The following is a 17,447-nucleotide window of genomic DNA, read 5'->3' on the forward strand; positions in this document are numbered from 1 at the left end:
AAAGTATAAAATTCTGTTTTTGACTATTTCTTTATTCAAATTGTTGTGAATTGTGAATGCTTTGAAAATACATCAAAATATGATCACAGACCGACTTTAAGAACTTTAAACAGATGTTAAGAACAAAAAAATGTTTTATAAAACATTGTGAGGCGGCATACTTTGAATTAGCTTTTTCTCACTTACTTTTACCCAATCAATCAGTCTTTGGATTCAATAGATTCAATGTATCGTGTGTAAATAGGTCTACTGATGATTATAATCCATATTTAAAACGGCATGATTTGTCTTTTATTTTTTAATCAACTTATGAATTGATATCTTAAATTGGTTTATATTGACATCGGTTTTTTGTATTGTCCTTTTTCCCCCCTTTTTCTTTCTTTATCGCTTGAAATCGGTTAACCAACCAACCAACCAACCAACCAATCAATTCTATTCTTTTAAAGACTAAACTTGTGGAGATCGCTGCTAAAAAATAAATAAATAAAATCGGTATAACTATACCGATGAGTTTCTTTGTTTCATCTTCCACAAAAAAGCAAAACTTTTCCAAACATGCTGTTTTTTTTAAAAGAAACTAATCTTAATAGAATAATTAGGCGTATGACGGTAACATTCTCGTCTGCACAGATGGGAACCTGTTCAACAACAAATGCGCTGCCTGGTACGTGTTTCATTGCAAATTGTACAATTAGAGCCCAATCACACTTAATTGAGTGGGTTGGATCATTCTGATGAAATACAGCGAGAAGGTGAGCTTTGAGAGATTAAATTAGCCATTCTTGATGTGAAATGTGGGCTCTACTATAATTTATTTCTGCCTGTCTATTTCTCTTAAGTCAACTATGACTCGCTCGCTTCCCGACTGCTTTGCCGTTATGAATTCTTAAAAAATGTAGCAGAGAGGAGGAAGTGGGAGAAACTCACACAGGTACAGACACGTGTGTGGAAAACTAAGAACGCTTTGTGTGCACATGCACCCGGCTGCTTCTGCATACACACTTCACTATGAGGACCAGTTAACAGCAGATTTAATTGAGAGCCAAATGAAAAGCTCATTTTGCTTTTGACCATCCAGGATAGCTGACCCAATCATTTCAATTACAGCACATCCAGACAGGTGCACACTCGTTATTATCAATGCCAGTATCATGAACTCAATGACTGGGTTTATCTTGGCGTGTGTGATGAGGGTTAAGAAGGAAAATTAACTGGGATGAAGAGGAAAACTCGACGGAGGGAACATTTCTGAAAGGGATGAAGGATGAAAACTTCTTTGCTTTTCCTCTTTGAATGATTCATGTGCCAACATCAAAAAATATCCGAACAAAAAAAGGAAGAAAAGAAATGAGGCCAGCACTTTACTTTTCTTAAATATGTTAAACAAAAAGAAGTAAAGACGCTAATTTGTTTAACCATGTAAATGTAAAAGTAAAACCCACACCTGAATAGTTTGTGCCTTTTTTATTTTGCCTCATTAATAGAAGATATGAAAACTTGAATTCTTCTTGAAAGATCCTTTTGTTTTTTTACACAGCTTTTCATTTTGACACTTGAGTTTGTGGATCACAAAATGGAAATCCATCAACACCAACCCTCCACTGCAGTTTCTACCAGGAGGACAAATGGCCGCCTTCAAGTTTTTCACCAAAACCCTCTTGGTCAGAAGTAATGGACTGACCTTTTGCGGATGGTAAAAATGTTCTGCATCTCGAGAGGTCAGGAGTATTTTAGGTCTTCCTCCCGTGTTGGTCAGTCAGGGTGAGCTGAGAGGAAGACTAACATTTTTACGAGCTGATCCTTCCTCACATGCGGTCATGAGCTGTAAGCAGTTACAAGCTTCCTCACAGTTTGTGTCTCAGAAAGGGTTGCCGGGCCGACACTCAGAGATGAAGTGAGAAAATGATGAAAAGGGGGGATTCGTGGGAAGGGGAGGTCTAAGACTCAAAGGTTGATGCCCGCTCCAGAGTAAAAAAAAATGCAATGATGGAGGTTCATTTTCCTGATTTTTTGTAATTAAAATGCTCACCAGAAAGCAGCTGTTGGGTTTCTTAAACTGCAGTCTGCCTGTCTGTGGTGCATCTCTGTCACATGGCGTGGGGAGTCCGTCTCATGACCTTCAGTTAGTTTACATGGTCACCGTTGCGTCTCTGGTCTGATCGGTTTGATGAGGCTGAAGTTGGCATCCAATTTTTTTAGCTTCCACTTTGACGGTTATTTTTGATTTGATTTGAAATGGTTTATTTCAAGCAATTAAGTAGAAATAATACACAAAAACAATGCAATCATCAGTTATACATTCATACAGTAACTAATCAAACTTAGGATAATTAGAAATATTAATAAATATTGCTTGAAAGGGAGTGGAAGGAAGCGAACTTATATAATTCCACCCCGTTATACTATAACCATTTTATTACATGATTTATCAATATCCGGTTCCCAGCTTTTATCAGACAGAATTAAGAATCATAAAGTATCAATAAAGCACATGACAAAGATGAATTACTTAATTATTATGCAAAAATAACTATTTCAGAAATCAACATGGCAATGCAGATCAGTTATATAAATATATGCAGATTATTTTACTTATAAAAGTAATTCATATGATTAAAACATAATACTATATCAGTAAAATAGACAAAACACTGTTTCAGGAATTTTCATAGCAAAATTTCATCAAGTATCAAAAGTTAAAAAACGTGCAAAATTAAATTAGATTAGGAAAGATTTTTGAATCAATTTATCAATTTTTGGAGCAAGTTAAGTAATATCATTAACGTCAATCAATTTAACCATTTTCAATAAGTGATTAATCATTTGTTTTACTTTTATTGTATTTTTTTTCTTTCTTTTTTTTTTGGGGGGGGGGGGGGGGGGGGGCTTTTATGGGCTAAGGGAAAATCCACATCAAATTTCAATGTTTCCTGCAGGAAATCTGGTGTATAAAATAAAGTTCAAACCACCTGCATCAACTTTACCCTCAAAAGTTAAGGAACTCTGGAAGCTGAAAAAGAAAGTACCGTACTACGTTAAACAGATCCGTGGCCTGAAAACGGATCACCGATTTAAGCTACAGATCAACCACATCATTCTAGACTGACGGGATGCAACAGCTTGCCTTTTTTCTTTTTAGATTGTTTCTGATGTGTTATTTCCAATGGAACACCAGAATTAAAGCAGCTTCATGAAGCCTCCATCAAACTCAGATTTTAAATTTTTTTTAAAATAAAAAAATATCTATTTGCTTAAACTGCTTGTGAACCTAAAAAGATAATTTACTTAAAGGCAGTGCTACTTCTTATTTTTTAATATGTCAATGTTGCTAGAATCTGATTAATTTTTTACCCTGGCACAACCCAGACGTCTAAAATTTCTAAACTAAAATAGACTTCCACTTTTCAAACAAATGTACACTATAAGACAACCACCATCGCCGAACCACCATCCTCTTCATCTTCCCTCCAATTCTGCCATCCTTTTTTCTTTCTGCTACCCCCCCCCCCTTTCATGTTGCAGAAAGAACAACATAGACAGTGTGACACCAAAGCAAACCATCGTTATCTTCTCTCCGTTTGAGGAAGCATAAGATAAGGAACTCCCTCTTAATGTGAAATAAATGGCCTTCATCAGAGAAGTCGGAGGCTTCTGATAGTACTACAAGGTTTATTAGAGACGCTTGAAGCAGAAAATTGGTCGAGGTGCAGCAAAAGCCTATAAGCTCCGTCCAAATGCTCCCAAACTAATTGTGATGTCTAAATCTACAGAGCTGACAGAAGACGCTTACAAAAACAAATAAAAGCAGGAAGAGTTGGCACTGGTGGGGCGGTTGGTACAGTAGCATCCCTGACAATCCACCCAGCCATGATGGGGACTCTTGCTATTAACGCGTCTTCTTCAAAAGCTTTTTAATGTGTGAACGTGCAGCCATTTTTGTGGGAGTTCACGCATCTACGAGCAGGAAATATGACAAAACAAACAACAAGACAAGTCGCTTAATTAACACGGCTGTCTATTATTCTTAATCTCCAGCAGAGGCTGCAGAGGCAGCCTCAGAATTCAAGACAACGCAGATTAGCCAAACAAAAAGCAGAGAAGAAATGAAAGCGCAGAAATTGGAAAATTGAAAATACAAAAACATTTCGCTAAAAAAACGAGAGCCTCTGGAGAAGGCCACAAGACTGATAAGGGAGATGCTTTTATTGCTTTAAGCTGGGCTTCCCATCCAGTTAGGAGGGATGTTTTTCTGCTTTCCTTAATGCTTCTGGATGCTTGGACTTTGTTCATCTCGTTAAGTACAAAGGACTGGACTAATTAGAAAATCTTGTTGGTGTTTCACTGAAAAATAGTGTCAAAGAAACAAAAAAAAAACTCAATCAATTTAAGTTAGTAGAGCTTTAAAGAACTTTACAACTTTGTTACTCATGTCCTCTGACTACATATGTAAAGAGATATTTAAAATGACCAACTACTTGGTTTGAAATCAGACAAAAAACAATCATTTTCATCATTGATTAATTAAATATATCTATAAGCTTCCAGGATATAGAAGGGTCAGATATAACACCAGTCATAAATGCTGATAGAGGGGTCCAGGTTTTCTAAAGGAAGTCCTATCTGAAGGAGTTTAAGAGAGACGCTTAAACATCCTCACAGTATTTAAAATCCATTCTTTGGACACCCAAAGTATGTTTTGATTTTTTAACGATGGTTCCCGTGTCCCACTTGATTTAGCTTGAGACACTTGTAAGACAAAACCAAAGTGTCATGATTTGAATTTGTTGTCTTGTTTTTGGTCCTTGTTCTGTCTTGTTTCTGTTTCCTGTTTTATTTTGAAGTTCTCCTGTCTTGTCTGTTTTCTTGAGTTTTACTTCCTTTGGTCCCCATCAGCCCTGATCGTGTCCACCTGTGTCTTGTCTGCCCTGTCTGTATTTAAGTCTTGTCTCTGCCTTCCTCCTGTGTTGGTCCATTACCCCTGTTATGGTGTTCATGCCTTGTTCCTTGTCCCTCGCCATGCCACAGTAAGTTTTAGTTTTGTTTTGTCTTCCTGCTCTGCAGCGCTTTTTGTTTCTATTAAACCCCTTGCCCTTGAACCGTGTGCCTCCGCCTCTGCATTTGGGTCCAACCGGCTCTCGAGCCACTCCACCGTGACACAAAGCCTGCCGGAATGAAATGTTCTGTTTTAACGGAAGGCATTTTAACGGTGCAGAAAAAAGTGTGGCATTTGGCAGCTGAAATTAAATATGAGAAAGATAATAATCAATGAAACAGTCAACGCAAAAGACTGAGGGGGCAGTGATCCTGTGGGAGACAATTGGAGATACTATCAATTAGTCTGGACTGTGGGAAGAAGCTGGAGAAAACCCCAACGTGCATAAGGAGAACATCCAAACTCCAAGTCGGGATTGGAACCAGGGGCTTTTTTCCCGTGTGGCGAGAACCACAGAGCACCCGGATATTATCAGTCAAATGTGAGACATAAATGTTTGGTAAATGCTTGCACTCTAAGTTTACTTGTTAGATCAGGGCTGCTCATTCCTGGTCTTCGAAATCCCCCCCCCCCCCCCCCCGACTGTTTTCCAGATCTCCAAGTCCTGCTAGCTGCTGATTAGCTCAATCAGATGTCTCCACAATCTGATTGAATGAACACGCCTCATCCAGGTAATCAGCAGTAAGCAGTGCAGGGAGAGCTGGAAAAAAGGCAGGGTGGTAGATCTGGAGGAGCAGGAATGAGCAGCCCTGTGTTAGATGGTAAAAAAAAACAAAAAAGACCATCCTATAAAAGATTACGTTAATAGAGCTTTAAACCCGCACTAAAGCATCCATAAACCTTTCTCGCTTTTGTGGAAATCAGGATTTTATTGGGTTGATTTAAGAATGCATTTAGTAAACAAAAATGCAAAGACAGACACTGGCTTTGTTTGTCTGAAAAATCGCCTTAATATAATAATAAAAAACCCTCTACAATTAGCCAAAATCCGAGTCAGCATAAAATATCCACAATGTGCAAACTATTGGACAGGTCCAACGGCGAGATAAAACAATGAGGTAAACAGATCCATTCTTATCTCGTGAGGGAGGAATTGACTTGACTTGTTAGAGGTTTAGAATTCCTGAGCAAACTGTTTTGCCGTTACTCTTCTGATTAATAGCGGTGGAGCGGTGGAGAAGAGAAAAGGAGAGATGATAACGGCAGAGGGAGAGCACAGGAGGTGAAAAGGGAAACAGCTAAAGACTTCCTCCTTATCTGCAGCTTGTAGCTTGTATGCACCTGCACCTTGACAGCTTTTCAATTGACTGGGGGAACACATCCTCTTCTCCACTATCTTGTATTGGTCCGCTCCTTCACTCATCCTCTCCCATCCCTCCTTACCCATCACCAGCAGCCAGTAATTGAGGATCCTTTGTACACCAGTTGTCAGGCGTCTCAACTTTGTAAAAAAAAACTACTTGTGAAGAACAATTTGCTGCTTTTACATCCTATATAATACAAGAAACTATAGATTAAACTTGAAAATGTACCACATGTAAGTCAACGTGTCTGCACCTAACTACTGTTGAGCATAAAACTTTGTGGGCTCAAAATATTATTTTGCACTTGAAACTCAAAAACACATGCAAATAAAAACAATTTTCACTTTTATGTGTGCAATCAAAACACTTTTTACAGATATGGACATGAAGGTTGACGTTTGTGATTGGCTACCTTCTGTAACGCAGTGTCCTGCTTTGTTTCAAGGGCAAAAGAGAGAGAATTTCTCTTTCTTTCTCTGAAAATAGTTTTGATTTTATGTATTTTTGAGTTTCAAGTGCATTTTCAATTGCAAAATTATTTTTTGAACACACCAATCTTCTTACGTTTTAAGCTCAAAAATCGAATAAGGAATGAACAAAATGTTTTTATTTATTTGTCCAAATGTGGTTATTTATGTGGTGCCTTCATTCTTCAAAAACTCTGAAAAATAGAAAATACAAAAAAAAAAGCTGTATTTTCTTACGTAACAAAATCAACATCTTATGGAATCAAACTGTTCATGTTTAAAGTCTTTCTTCCAATTCGTGTTATAAAAATAGACAGCTGGTGAAATAGTTTTACCCCCTTTTTTCCCAAACAGCACTTCTGAAATTATGTAAAATGACATTCAGAGGAATCATGATGAACAAAGCAATGGGACTTAATTACATCAAAGCAGAACAAGAATCCATTGATGCTTTTAATTGATGAAATGGAGAAACTCTCTGACTGTCCTGACACGCCTCCACATTGTAAAGTACACGCCGTTTTCCTTCATCCACATGGACTTTGGAGGCATGCTGAGCACGTCTCTGACTTCTGCTTTCAAACAGTATAATTTGACAGAAGCAGACGCGCCTTCTTTCTGGCAGGACAGAAAAGGAGAGTAGTTCTTTTGCTGCAAGCGCTGGACTTGATTTGCCGACGTTTCCAGAGGTTTCAGTGCTTGATCGCAGCAGCAGCAGCAGTCTCCGCTGACAAAGGATGGTTATTAAGGCACGTTTCAGCAGCACTGGAACAGACAGCTGGTGTAGTTGAACTGCCTTAAATTATGGTGTGAACAGCTGGTCTTGGGTAGTGTCAGAATTCCTTCCCCACTCACTATATAGTACGTTCTCCATTTTTTTAGTGCTGTCCGAATCTGCAATTCCAAAATCCAGTGCCCTAGAAATTTCCCAGAAGTCTCTGCGAAAACCCAGTGTGCATCAATGCTCACTAGATTGGCGAATATAGACCACAATGCATTGCGTTAGAACAATCTTTGCCCAAAAAATGTATTAAAATGTATTTTTTCAATGAACCACCAACGTTTTCTTCTTCAGGAGACAGTGGACTTATAAATAACTGTCGCAAAACATGAGAATGCTTTTAAAATTTAGGGCACTACATCGTGCCACACTACATAGTCTTTTAGTAGTTACTCTCAAATGTCAATTTGGTTCGATTCAGAATTTCATAGGGCTCGGTTTGGTATACATTTCGGTTCGGTACGGCTGTTTAACAAATTAGCCTGATATGAACTGCTATTTTATGAACTATTATTTTATTGTTATTTATTGTGCGTGTTTTGCTGCCGGACACCTGAATTTCTCCCTTGGGAGATTGATAAAGTTTTTATCCATCTATCTATTTTTGGTATATTTTCGGTACCTAAGGCATAAAAAAACTACTTACTAACACCATATGCACTTATTGGTTTTACATAACAATAATTAAAATTAAAATTGACCTCTGTAGGTGATCTGCTTAATAAAATAAGAAAAATTATTAGCTGCAAGGGAACCAAAAACTTTGGATACTTAATATTGGCCTGAAAAAAAAAAACATTTGAACACGCACATTATTTTTCTTGTAGACCCGATAATTACAGTTGGTGATGCCGTTTTAAGTTTGTTAACAGATTAGATGTGTTACTGTGGCATACGCTATATTTGTGTAATAATGTCGACAGACAGCATTGGACTTATCCAATTGTCTTTTCCCTTCATGGATGCTAACAACAGAGCCACAGGAGAGCGTAAGGAGATGGGGGGGTCCTCATCTCTGGCCTGGCGTCTGCATTAGCCATATGTTGACATGCTAACTGTCCGTCACATAATGGCGTCTAAGAGGAAACTTACAGCTAACATTCCTTCTGGCTCAGTGCAAAGTTAATACAGTGGCTACCTGGGGGTTAGCCCCGCCTATAGCCACTAAGACTCATGGGAAGTGGGAAATCTTGTGTGTTGAATTCTTCACCATCACTGACTGAGAGAGCTATGAAGAGAAGTGAGGTTCATGTTGTTACGCTGTTCGTGTATGGTCTTAATAAATGAATCTTAATGCCAGAAAGGAGATGGAGTAATTGCCTTTTCTGTCCACCTTTCCCTTTCTAAAACCGTTTCAGGGTGTGTGGAGCAGGGAGACTTGGACAATGACAGTCAACGCAGCGATTTAATTCACAGCTCGGCTCTCGTTTCCCCGCTAGAAGTGACAAACAGCTGGGTCGTTACAATGCACATGCAAGGAAAAAAAAAAACGAACCGAACCGAAAGTGCCGTACCGAAACTGTTCAGTTCAACTACGGGTATCGTTACACCCCTAGTGGTTAGGGCGGGAATTCGGACACAGCTTTGGACTCGTTTGAACACTTGAGTAGAGAGAGTTTCCCACACAAATATAAAGGACCTAAAAGGCTCCCATGTTTGCTTTTAGTGTGAAATTGTGCAGATTGATGAAGTCTGTCAGGTAAAATGAGACTAAATAAGCTGCTTGGAGCAAATCGCAGACAGAAATCACTTCATCAGTCAATAAATCGCTCCAGCACACTATAAAGGTTGTCTCCTTTTATCATTTTTAGAAATCTGTTGGACTTTTCCGATGATGAGACTTGCTCAAAAATACAAAACAAAAAGTCCAACCTTCCACATATAACTTTTATTTAAAAAAGCATTTGTCTGGAGTTGAAAACCATCATCATGACAACCAGCATATCACCTTCCTTTGCCGCTGCAGTCGAGGCCCTTACCATGAAGCGTTGCACTGAGTATCAAATTATCTGCTTTATGTAAAAAAGAGATTTCAGTTACAAAAAAAACAAGATGAAAGTACTAAAAAAATTGACTGAATACACATTTCTTTTGTAATTGCCCATGGCATAAGCGAGGTGTCCATTATGTAAGGGATAGTGGCCGACGAAGTGTGCATTATCAGAAATTCGTGTCAGACAGTTCCGGCTTCCACGAAGTGCGTCAGGTGTGCGTCATCACTGTGGATTATCACGTTTTACTCCGCACCCAGCAGCCAATCAGAATCGAGTATTCACCCCGACCATGGTATAACGGAAGTTAGCAGACCAGTCCGACACAAAGCGGAGTCCAGGTTTCCACGTCGTCCATTAATTTGTGATAATGGAAACCTCTGTAGCCATTATCCTTTACATTTAAGGCCTTTTTTCTATACGTTATAGGTTCATTTTACCATTGTTTTTATCTGATGAATCTATTTAATCTAATAAATTGTAATCCCTATTGTTTAGTTTATGAAGGCTTTTTTTTATTTCATCGTATTCACTGTTATTTACATTTTTTTATATATATTTATGTAAATTAGTCTTATTTTGTGCTTTTATCATGTGACCAGGGTCTGCTGGCTGTTAAGAGAACCCGTTTAAAAACTAAAGGAGACAGAGCCTTTGCCACGGTGGCCCCATCCCTCTGGAACTCTCTTCCTCTCAGCCTCAGATCTGTGGACTCAGTGTTTTCTTTTAAAAAGCAGCTAAAAACATATCTTTTTAAAATAGCTTTTTCTTAATTTCTTTTTAACATGTGTTTTTACTGTGTTTTACTGTTGTTTTATCGTGTTGTACTGTGAAGCACTTTGTGATTTTTATCTGGAAAGGTGCTATACAAATAAAGTTATTATTATTGACACACCCTTAGTGTTTCTATAATCCCCAGGGATTTTTAGAACGTATTCCCTTTGTTCCTTTTGATCCTACTTTTATTACCATTCCTTTTCTGGAGTGAGGGTTTTCTCCATCAAGGTCACCGGAACCAAAATCTAACAAAAGTTTCTCTTCATATTTTTATTTTATTTTAGAAGGTGATTGAAAAGCTGTTGGATTTTCTGTCTGTCTGTCTTGAAACACTTCTGTGGCCTTCAGGCAGGTCTCACAGGTCAAACGACTGAAAACTGTGAGTCATGGTTCTCTAAAGTTTTTCAGACTTTCTGTAAAGTCAGTTGAAGAGATTAGATCATTCGTTTGAGTCAGAGACAGAGTTTATGTGGCTGGTTTTGCGGACTACGGAGTCGATAAATTGACATAAATAAGGGGAAAACAGTCGTTCAGTAAACAACTTTATCATTTATGGAGATTCTCTTTTGTGGTGGACAAAGTATGTTATAAGTATGAAGTTGAATCTCACCATTTCTCACAAACATGTAAACTGTCACAATGAAAATCTAAAAAATTATCAGTACTGTTTAAATAGAAACAGGATCTGAGAGGATGTTTTATCAAAAAGCATCTTCTGCACAAAAAGCAGCAGGAAAATGTTTTTAGCAGCAGAACAGGAAACGCAAAAACCCTGGGTGTTGTCTAGACATGAATCGGGGTGAAGTCATTTTTCATTGATTAAAATTGGCTTTAAGCACAAAAGCTGGGTGGGGCGTGAGTCAGGAACGGTAAAATCTGTCCAACACAAGAGGCGTTAAGACCTGATCTGTTTGCTCAGCTGTTGGACAGGACAAGTTAGAAATAAAAGAAAAGACAAATGTATCTGCACAGAGGCATTTTTTATTGTTGCACTTCATTATAACCAACATCCGGTTCTGTTTCAAGAAAATAAATGAGCTACACCCGACAAAGAAGTCAATTCATCAATCTTCTAAACCTGCTTTATCCCTTAGGGGTCACAAGGTTGCTGGAGCCTATCCCAGATGCACCCCGGACAGGTCGCCAATCTGACACAGGCCTACACAACCACACGCACACACACACACACACAGAATCACACCAGTCCATTAACCTATGAACCATGTTTTACATATTATATTAACAAGCCGCATTTAAAACAAAGTTTGCTCCAATTTTTCTTCCCAACAAAACGTGAACAGAAAAATATTTCCTCAACTGAGAGGCACTTTAAGAAATCTTGTAGTAAACTTTCACTATAGGAAAAATAAATTGGAGGCTTTAACAAAAAAAAAAAGATGGGGGGCAGGGGAGAGACTGAACCCCCCCAAAGTGTGGCCCATTGGCGGTGACATTTCAAAGTGCTACAGGTTTTCCACTCTGCTCTTATCGTCATCCACTCTCACAGGTACGCAGGCGCACCGGCAGGCAGACTCTCATCCCCAAACGCCACAGCGCTGCAGGTGCATCTCAATACTAACGACCGGGATTAAACCGAGGATTACCACCACGTGCATTTTCCCCTCGCACAGCGGCGCATCCTTGTACAAACACAGAATAACATGGACAGCGGAGCCCGAGGGGCTTCTCGATTAAACCCATATCTAATTTTACAGCGGCTGCACTGAGGGAAATTTCATTCTCTTGAAAAACACAACAGCAGCCATGGTGAGGTCTACTCAGAGTCTAAAGATTTAAAAATGAGACACCATCCCTTCAAACTTTTCTATGTATGGTTTTATAGCGGAGAAAAATAAATATAATCAAATTTCTGTTGCCAGTCTCTGGAAAAGGTGGTTTTTATAAATACAGGCAGCAACTTAAGGCACAAACCAAATCATGTTTGGCCTGAACTAAGGTTTGGGAGATAAATTGATTTTATCCATAAATTCAAATTTGTTGTTTGAAAGATTCTTTTGGGGGAGAATCTGGATTTTATTTCCCCAGCACGGTCCTTTTCTTGGGCTTCCGTTGTTCGGACGATCTGTTTGTCGATACATGCAGACGTTAAAATGAGATGTAGCCGAGAGGAGCCTGTTTCCTTTCTTCAGTTTTGTAGAACTGGGTCGGTTTTGCCACTTCAGACTTGGAGCAACAAACTGCAGGCTGCAAAATCTGTTGGAAGGCTGAAGCTACCAAAAGTGAGAGTCCGACAGAAATGTTTCAACAGCCGAAACAGAGACTCTGCTGACTGTGAGACGCGTTTCTCTTTACGAGATGCTCAAAGTTAGCAGCAGCTAACAAAACACCCGCCACATTTTTAACGTTTTTTTTCAGTTGTCCATTCATATTCTATCTCAATAGAATCATTTAGATAGAATATGAATATTTATGCTTTAAAATAAATGTTAAAAACTTGTAAATATTTTTTTAAGCAGCTTCAAAATGTATTAAGAATATTAAAATAGAAACTTTGTATTAGAATATTAAAATAAAATAGTATTTGACAAATAAATCCTGTCATTTGTACATTTTCTTAGTAAAAGTAAAGGATGGAAAATGTATATGTATGAAAAAGGAAGTAGAATTTGGTTTAACAAAAAAAAACCTGAGATTTTATTTTGGGTTTTTTTATTTTGTATTTTATAAACTGCGGTTAGTCTAAAAAACATTGATACCTCCAAGAAGAGCATTCAAAAATATTAAATGTATAAAATACTTTAAATCATTTTATCAAAGGTAAATCAATGTATATTACTCATAATAATCCACTTAGTCCCTGCACACATTTTGACCTCCTTTTCTCTTACATTAATCATAATAATAATGGATTGGATTCATCTGTACTTTTCCAAACGCTCATATAGTTCTTACAATGTTTCCATGATCCATTCATACTTGATGGTAACTGATGATGTAACCTCAGCTGCCCGGGGCACCTACGGCCCCTCTGACCATCACCGGGACATTCACACACCAGTGGAGCCGCACTGGAGGCAGGGTGGGTGACGTGTCTGGCCCAAGGACACAACGATGATCGAACAGCCCACCCCTTGATCATTGGGTCACAAAACAGCGTTCTGTTTTTAGAACTTTTTTTTTTTTACTTGAATATTGAAGCAGAAAGAGCAGAGAATCTAAATCTTGAAGTATGTATGGAATCTAGATGTAAATGTTGAAGTTGAACTTAAAAATTCAACAGTTGCAGAGTTCAGGTTATAGTAGGCAGACACTAGACAACCTCAACAGGGTTCATAGTCTTTTTACTTATGGTTAAAAGAAAAACCTGTCAGCTGTCCATTACTTTCTCAAAGCCTTTTGATGAAATATTAATGAAGTTATTCTGATTGTTAAATTATTGGAATGACAAGCATCAGTCTACAAAACCCCGGGATGTAGATCTCAATGTTTTGGTTTGTTGTCAATTATTGAAACAGGTAATATAACATTAACAAGCACAGAGCTACAACATATAGATCAGTTGAGACTCATTAAAACCCCTCACCCTCATCATGAGAAATGTACCTAAAATGTTTTGTTATATTTCTGGTGCCTAAATCCAGTAGATAAAGCAAGAAATTTCCGGATGTCTGGATAAAACTAGATTATGTTTTAGGTTGGAGTAAAAAATAAAAAAATAAAGAAAAGGCTTGTAGGATTTACTAAAACTTAAATGTCTCTTTCTACAAACAAAAACAATCCTCTAATCAACATAAAAAGAGTAAAATTCCCCAATGTATTACTTTTTAAAAAGATATGAGTAAAATGAGGTGCATTTATGGTGAAAAAAATAAATTCAAAAGAAACCAAAGATTTCCACGATCGTCTCCGTTTAACCTTCAAAGGAAAAGAGTTGTTGTTTTTAATTTGATTTAAACCCGTGTGCTCTTCTCTTGAATTGCTCCTATTAAAACATATTCACCGTTGCCGCAGCAACATGTAAAGATATTTTTATCTATACAGAGATGTGCAAACAGACAAATGGTGTTGGCTACAAGAATATTTTGATTTTAATAAATATAAATTAATAATAGAGGGCAAAAAAAGAACTTTTCTACTAAATATTAATACACATTTATAAATAAGAACTGATCAAATCAAATGTTACATCATGCATGAGAAACTTTAAGTTGTTTTCTTCCACAAACATCTTTCTTCCTTTTTAGAGACGTCTCATCCAACAGGAAGAGAATATTTTGTGAGAACATAACTCCATATTTGGGCATCTTTTTTCCTGCTGTGCCTCACAGTAAAAGAGTCAAAAATGGGGAAAGAGGCTATTGTTGACTTCAGCTTAATTAAAGCAGCCAATTAAAACGTTTATCACATAAGTCAGATGCTCGAGAGAATATATGCGGTTACAGCTTCAAAAATATATACGATTATTATCTTATGCTATTTATTAGAGTGCTACGGGCATTCAATTAAGTGGGGGGGGGGGGGGGGAAGAAGGCCTGCAGGGTATAATAACTTCTTGCTTTTGTAGCTACAAATTGGTTTGCAATTGTTACAAGTAGAAAATGCATGTTGGAGTGCATTTGTGTGTTCGTCACAGTTTCCTGAAAACCTTTTTCACGCTGGAACTTCCTGATAAAGTGACGACTTCCTGAAGCACCTTAAAAAATGTTTTTTTTTTTAATCCATCTCTGCTTATGAATGAGTTGTGTGTCTCACCTGATGTTGGCTTCTGTTTTGGAGGCAGCTTGGTGGAACTGCTCTTTGCTTTCTGCATATCTCTCCAAGTTCTAAAAAAAGAAAAAAAAAAAACAAAGAAACAAAGCGTTAAAAACAATCTCTGTTCTCAGTCGACATACATTATAGGAATATTGATTGATTGGTTTATTTCAGACAATTTTAGCAATAAAACTAAGGGAAAAATAATTCAAATACATAGATAAACAACATCTATTGAAGATAATTCATAAAATCATTATAATATAAGTACAATGATTCAGTCTCCCTGACATATTTGCTCACATCATCAAACGTTCTGAACAAATGATCAAATAAAAGTCAAAGGTAAATTCTAATTAATTGCAAACCACCGAGTGTGAGATTTGTTATCTGCATTTGACCCCCCCCCAAACATGACCCGATTGAGGATTCAAACCCACGACCTTGCAGTCTTCACATAAGTTCACAGTTAACGAGATTTTGCAGCAGTGCCACAAAAAACCTTAGGTGAACTTAGGTTAAGAATTTACGTTGTGTCAACCAATCAGGAACTGCGCTGGTGTGACCAGCAGGTGGAGTCCTGAACTTTATATTTTTCTTCTTTGGATCAACACAATAACAGAAAAAAAAAGTCCACTATTTGTTTCCTTTTTTTCATTATGAAGGCTCCATCAGTAAAGCGGGACAGCAGGTCATCAAACGAAGGAAAGCAGAGGGTGAAGCTCCCCGTACTGGCAGAGTCTCTGGATGATGTCATGAACCCAGACACGGAGGCGGGATTACGGATGCTCTTCAAAACAAATAGACCTGACCTCTCAACGTCATCCGTGTCTTCCATGCATTAGCAGTCAATGCTTCCATGTAGCCATGAGGCTACAGACTTTGGACAGCAGCTCCTTCCACACGCATCAGGAGCGTCACGTTAAGGAACATATTTTTGGACAAGCAACGAGCAGCAAATTTTACATGCGTCAAAGGAGAGGCAGCGGACACAAATATTCCAAGCAAATCCGGTTCGGCGTGAAAGTAGCACCATCTCTTCCCGTTTCACCTCAGCTTCTCCTTTTGCTGAAGTTTTGTCGTAGATGAAACCTAACGAACAGCACCACCCTTTGCGGCTTTGGGTTATATTGTGATCATAGACTTCACTTTTCTTCTCATTGTCTGTAAAAATGACAGATGAGAAAAAACCTTTAACGGACTCTTCTCATTTGGGAATTTGTCTCTCAACCTTTACACGTCTAAAACTCGAGAAGGACGGCAGAAATATTAGCATACAGCGACCATCTGATCCATGACGCCGCAGCCTTTTTTTCCTCTGCTGATCTTCTCAGCTTTGCTCCTCCAGCATCCGGTATTTTCCCAATATTTACCCGGCAAACGGAACCATCTTGAGGAGGAGGCAAAAAACAGCGGACAGAATGCAGAAAATGGAAAAATAAACAAAAAGAAAGTACGAGCCAAAAAGCTGAGGGATAAAAATCAATACAGGAGACAAACAGAATATCTGTATTCTTTTTTTTTTTCCCATTTTGATTCCAAGAAACAGTTTACATTTGAAGTTCTGAGGAAATTCCACCGGAGGTGAACATAATGTTCAACTGTAAGAAAACTCCCAAAATATGTTTCCATTAGTCCAAAACAACAGATGTTCTTTCCTGGTTAAAGGATAGATGTGACCTGAGGACTTTGCAGGTCCAGAGGAAAGTGTCGATGTCACCTCCTCGTCACCTGAGCATCTTGGGATACAGCAGGACAGTCAGCGTTCTTATTTGCATTGTGAATAAAGGTTTTCATGCTTAGACTCACTTCAGCTCATGTTTTTTTTTAGAGCAAACGCACAAAACAAACAAGATCAAGCATCAGCCTCGCTCTGAATGACTTTTCTGTTAGGATGAGTAGGAATCAGATGTTTAGGATGTATGCTTTAGTTTTCAGTGAGTTAATGCAGACACATAATCTTGGCAACAAACGCCATAATTGAATTTGACGCTCTTTTTATTTTTCCTAAAGATTTTTCTTCAAATGTAGAAAAAGTCGTTCCGCAGAAATCCTTTAATGGACTCGGACTTCTCCATCGAACATTTAGTTTCTTATTTTTGTTCATATTTACTTTTAGGATCCCTATCGCCGCCATGAAGTTGACATTTAGAGAATCGACGCTTTAAATCCCGGAATCTTTCAGAGATTTCACGATGCTTCTTGATCCAAGAATCAACCTTTCGATTAGAAATGTTTGTGAAAGTGTGCCGTTAAGTTTAGGAAGAGATAAATAAACAAGCTAAAAAACCAGAAATGTTTCCTGAGATCAAACTATTAACCCTTTGCTCTTGACTTTTTGTTTTCTTTGAGGACCCCTTTACAGGTCAGGATCAGCTCCAGCGTGTGGATTCTGAATGTCACTGGTGTGTGTAAAAA

General features: G+C 38.1%; 1 protein-coding gene across 10 annotated transcripts in view; it reads right to left on the reverse strand.

The window, feature by feature from the left end:
• chchd6a (coiled-coil-helix-coiled-coil-helix domain containing 6a) overlaps positions 1 to 17,447 on the reverse strand; it is a 66,054-nt gene that overhangs the window by 20,636 nt on the left and 27,971 nt on the right. For all 10 annotated transcript variants that reach the window (XR_013657255.1, XR_002873500.2, XR_002873501.2 and 7 more), the window contains one exon: positions 15,030 to 15,100. Coding sequence is in view for 5 of the 10 variants with exons in the window: in XM_023956341.2 (XP_023812109.1) it covers positions 15,030 to 15,100 (71 nt within the window). In the remaining 5 variants the exon portion in view is untranslated. The remainder of the gene's footprint in view (positions 1 to 15,029; positions 15,101 to 17,447) is intronic.

The sequence above is a fragment of the Oryzias latipes genome, chromosome 7 (genome assembly GCF_053564925.1).
Source record: "Oryzias latipes strain Hd-rR chromosome 7, Olatipes_Hd-rR_3.1".
In the NCBI taxonomy this organism is placed as follows: domain Eukaryota; kingdom Metazoa; phylum Chordata; class Actinopteri; order Beloniformes; family Adrianichthyidae; genus Oryzias; species Oryzias latipes.